At 31.9% G+C, this 5455-nt stretch overlaps 1 protein-coding gene across 1 annotated transcript; it reads left to right on the top strand.

The window, feature by feature from the left end:
* Positions 1-2032: 2032 nt before the first annotated feature.
* Positions 2033-4516, top strand: LOC132030179 (transcription factor MYB41-like). Its single transcript, XM_059419705.1, has 2 exons — positions 2033-2447; positions 3674-4516. The coding sequence occupies exons 1-2, from the start codon at positions 2182-2184 to the stop codon at positions 4281-4283; spliced, it is 876 nt and encodes a 291-aa protein (XP_059275688.1). The 5' UTR covers positions 2033-2181; the 3' UTR covers positions 4284-4516.
* Positions 4517-5455: the final 939 nt, after the last annotated feature.

Raw genomic sequence — 5455 nt, 5'->3', positions numbered from 1 at the left:
ATGACATGAATAACTAAGATTCATATAATTGATCCAAATTAGCTAGCTTGGAATTGAGATACAGTATAGTTGTTGGTATTGTTACATAAATGGACGGTAGCGATCCACCATAAATCATGTTTTAATACTCTCAATTGTTATCTGATATGTACATGACTTCCGTTTTTGTATATGTTCCTTTTAAATATTGCATTAGGATTAACGAAGAATGTATTCGAATTAGCTCTTAATGGTGGAGAGGGAGATAAACTATCCAACAGCCACATTCAAAGTACAGTTTATAACCTTAGTGACTGGCAATATTTGAAGGAAAATCGTCGAAGCTCACTAGCTATTATTATGATAAGGTATAGAAAGTGACAAAAATAGTGACAATTTGGGTGATGCTTTTGAGTGGATTAAAATATGTAACTAGCAGAATCAAAGAATTGAAAGTAGACTATAGAGACCAAATCATCGACAATATATAGTTCAAACTTCAAACAAATACAACTCTAATTATTTGAGAATATATATTTCAACAATTTCATTTATGCAACACTGTTCAACCCGTATTTTACCTGCTCTAATTCATATTCAACCAGCTGCAAAGTTTTCTTCATGACCAGATAGTAGTTGACAAAATAAGGCTGGCACATAATAATGCCTGAAAACCTCTTCTACACATCTACCTAATCGGTTGAACGATCAGATAAAATCTTGAATTTTACTTATATTCTTTCTTTTTTTTTTTTTTTTTTTTTTTGATGACATGCCCCACTGGTCTGATTTCGACTCGCGCAAGGTTATTCATTGTCTTGTGTGCGATACTCCAAAGCTGTCAGTTGAGATAATGTCACCTTTTATATGAAATAATTTATCCTATTTTTTGATATAAATTTTATCTTGGTTTTAGTTAGTTCCCACAACCAAACATTGGACAAATTTAATCCCACATTTTATTAGAATAATCCCTAATTCCTGTAAGCAAACGGCCCCTATGCAAGAAAACTCCAAAAACTACAACATGTCTCCTCGATGAGTCTTACCACTTTCCATTTTAAAGGAGCATTTACTTGGAAAAATAATCAGAAAAGACAGATGAAGCTAAATGACCCAATGGCATGTAACTTAAGAGAAAGGAACATATGCGTTTCTTTATCATATGATCAATTAATGCTCAAATAATTTTCTCTTTTTATTTCTCTCTTTTGGAATCAATTGGCGTGGGGTAACCAAAAGCACGAATAGTCCTGATTGCCTTCTAAAACTAAGATGCAAAATCACTGCTAGAAACGGAGGCTTTTTTTACTGATAAATTTCAGTGGAATATTCGTGATGATCATGAAAATATAATTTTTCCACTTCATTCCCACCGAACTGACTCACTGGAAAAACACATTTTGAAAAACAGGTTTTGATTAAAACGCTGTTGATTAAAACGTTGGGAAGCTTCCTTTCTCTTTTCGCACTGATTCAACGAAAATATCTGTTGGAATAGCCACTGAACATTTTTCAGTGGAAAAATAGTGATTTTTTAATGGTGAATCAACCACACCATTTCTTGGAGCGACATACTTAATTATGGTTCAAATTTTGCTGCCTAATAAATAAAGACGAATTTAGAATTTAAATTTGATGGGTCAAATTCTTATCACCAAATTGATCATGCTTTTTAAATTATGGGTTTAAATTTTACTATTTTTTAATAATTGTGATTCTCACACACACATATTACGTTCGGTTGAACCCATTAATCATATGTTACATCCACCACCGCTATTAACTAAATTGGAGTAGAGTAAAACATAATCAACCAAAAAGAACTAAAATCCAAAAGAAATTACTTGGTGGCTTACCAACACATTTTTTTTTAAAGATATGTAGACAAAAAATCTCACTGCTTGTGAAATGGACACTACCAATACCTAATTTTTAGTTTAATACAATTTGATGAGCCAAAAAACAAGGTTTGCTGGGCCACCTCTCTATATCTTTTGCCGTGTTGCCTGAAACTTAGCTTATAATACGAAGAAAATAGTTGACTTCATGCTATACAAACTGACTTCCATGCAATTATATAAACCATCACATTTCTCTTCAATTTGTCCCAAAATTGTACCTTCTCCAATCTTCTTATCAGTCCTTTAGAAAAATCCTTAATTAACTTTGAAAGTACTTTCTCATTCTTTTATTTGAAAAATGGGGAGATATCCATGTTGCAAAATAGACAGTGATTTGAAGAAGGGGCCATGGACAACAGAGGAAGATGATAAATTAATGGAATATATTCAAGAACATGGCAATGGAAATTGGCAATTAGTTCCCAAGAGAGCAGGCTTAAACAGATGTGGCAAAAGTTGTAGATTAAGGTGGACAAATTATCTAAGGCCTGATATTAAAAGAGGGGGTTTCTCAGAAGAAGAAGAAGAAATGATCATCAACCTTCATTCTGTTCTTGGAAACAAGTACTCATTATTTTCCTCTTTGCTTGATATTTTCATGTTTTCAATTCATTGATGGTGCAGAGTTTAATTTCTACGCACTGACAATATAAAAGTTATAAAATTCTTTACATTATTCAGTTACCTAAAAGTAGGGGTAAATACATAAAAGTAAATGGAAACGAATCCAAACTTTTTTAATATTTGGTTTGGATATTTGGATTATGGATTGAACTTCGGATTTTATTTTTAAAACTTATGGATTTCGGATTGGATATGGATTTAGTACTATGGATTTATGGATATCCGAAAATCCGAAAATTTTTATACATTTTATCTAGCCCTACCTATATCATATGTGCCCAGTACTAATAAGTCTAGTTTTTGAAGGTCCAATAGATTAGTACCTAAGGCCCTACCCATTAAAATATTAAGTCCAATATACAATTCTCTACTAAATCAAATATAATATAGGGTTTTCTTTACTCAAGTCTCAAAAGTGCCAGCGTTAGTATGTCAAGTTAAATTCATTCTTTTGTTATTCCAAATGACTACTTAGATTTTATTTTCTTAATTTCCCTTTCATAATGCTTTTATTTATATGGATTTACCATGTTGGACATGACTTGATTTTTTAATCCTAATTTCCGGCGGACTTTTTTTACCGAGCAATTAAGATTTAGATTTACCTTTGTGGAACTAACACATAAATTTCGTTCCTAATAAGTTTGCCTTAAGTCTGGGATTGAGTCAAAACCGAAATATCAAACCAATAATCAACCGAACTTAAAATATCCAATTCAATCCGAACTAATTTGGATTGGATTTGGATTGTAATTTCTTCAATCCGAAAACCGAATATCTAAACCGAAAATTTCATATCCAATCCGACGGCCCGAACGCCTACCCATACCTAAAAGCTACATGCAAATATTCATAAAAGTTGGGATCGATTAGTAACCTGAAAAATGAAAATAGGGCTGGTTAGTACCCACTACAACATGTTAGAATACAGTATTAGCGTAAAAATTATTCGCAGTGTTAGAATATGCAAGTCAAAATCCACGCTTAATAGTGGATTTAAACTATAATGCAAGTTTCGAATTCAATACAACATGTTAAATGATATTGCTATAACACAATAAAATCTTTAAACTGTCAGCGTATACAATTAAGTTAAATTCATCTTTTTAATTTATTAATAGTTTTTCTTCTTCTTTGTGTTAACATTATTATATATTTTCTTGTAGATGGTCAAGAATTGCAGCTCATCTTCCGGGAAGGACCGATAATGAAATCAAGAATTTGTGGAATACCCATCTTAAGAAAAAGCTTCTCAAGTCTGGGATTGATCCAGTAACACATCAACCAATAACTGATCCAAATTTACTTCTTAGCCTTTCTAATTTGATGAACCCTTTTGAATCAGCTCTTAGATTGCAAGCAGAATTGACTGAAATGGCCAAAATCCATCTTATTCAAAACATAATTCAAGTCCTAAATACTCCTCCTCCATTAATTCCATCTTTAGTAAAAGAAAATTTTCCCATGCAACAATTGTACAATAATCCTGCCTCATATGATCAAATTCTTACTAACGTGACAAATATAAATGAACCCTCTCCAATTTCGAATAATTCATCGGACAGTATGGTCCTAAATCCAAGTATTTTGGAGAATAACATGATTAATGGATTTACTAAAGTATCTAATGTTGATAATTCAGAATATTCACTTCCATCCCTAGTTGAGCAAATTGAAATTCCAAGTTGTGATATCTCAGAATGCAAGGGATTTGATGCATGGGAAAAAAGTCTGGATGATGAAGCAAGTAACTCCTTCTGGCATGATATTATTTAATTTGTGTAGGTATAGCACATCATGATTGAGCTTCTATGTTAATTTGTGTAGCTTCCTTATTTTCTGAACACTCTTATCTTGTATACGTTTTAATCAACATTTTTATTTTTCTTAACCGTTGAGGATTTTACTTTTTTGTTCCCCTTATTAATTTGGTAGGGAGTGTATAATAAGGGACAAAAGGGGACGCAGCTATGGTGGTAATAATTTTGTAGTTTTGTTTTCTATTTGTGTACGTGTAAATATTATCTTCAAAATAATCATTTTTCTTAATTGTTAGTGTTGAAACTCAAAAGGCTTTTACTTTTGTATATTCCGACCAGTGTAAATTTGTAAAAGCGTAACGTCTCAAAATATTATCTTCAAAAGAATGATTAAAAAGGTAGAATTAGGACTAAGAATTTTCATGGGGTAATGCTTCATTTGTTGGGGGTAAATTTATGAATAATCACTTTTCAGCTTATGCAATTGAAAAATAGCCATTGTCATAGAATTTTAAATTCCTCAAGTGAAATTATTTGAAACACCAAGACGATGTCATTGTGTTTCATCTACGAAATTTGGGACTCCATAATAGTAGATATTTTTCAAAGATATTGCCGAAAAGTGACTAGTAATTACTATTTCTACTGTTAGTTGGGGACTAGCTAGCTTTCTACATGAGTTATTCAAGGGTTTAAAGCACAAGGATTACATTGTTTGATATTTTTAAAAATTAAATACTAGTAATTTATGGTTTAGTCTATTTTATATTTTCTTGTTTTCTTATTTGACACGCAAATGACAAATCTCATGATGCCTCCAAAGCCATTGACAGAAGCAAGAGTTGAACATCTACTCGTACTAATTAACAACTATTTGTTGACTGCAAAGCCAAAAGTTTAGTAAACCGCACGAGTAATACTCTCCTCATCCATTGTTAACTAGTCAAATAAATTAAGTTTAATAATTTGTAATGATCAACTGTCAAGTCTCAGAAAGGATGAATAGAGAAAAAGGATAACACAGAAAATTGAAGGGCATATGAGAAAAAGCAACAAGCAATAGAAATGCATTTTTAAGAGGGATTTTTTCACATTTGGCCGGTGGGCACCTCCATCTTACTGCCTAACGGCCGTAAAATTTCATTTCACCGTGTGGTCATTTTTCTATTTCATCTTATAAAAACCGTT

Source organism: Lycium ferocissimum, chromosome 9, assembly GCF_029784015.1.
Source record: "Lycium ferocissimum isolate CSIRO_LF1 chromosome 9, AGI_CSIRO_Lferr_CH_V1, whole genome shotgun sequence".
Classification (NCBI taxonomy): Eukaryota; Viridiplantae; Streptophyta; class Magnoliopsida; order Solanales; family Solanaceae; genus Lycium; species Lycium ferocissimum.
This window is presented reverse-complemented; position numbering and strand designations above follow the sequence as displayed.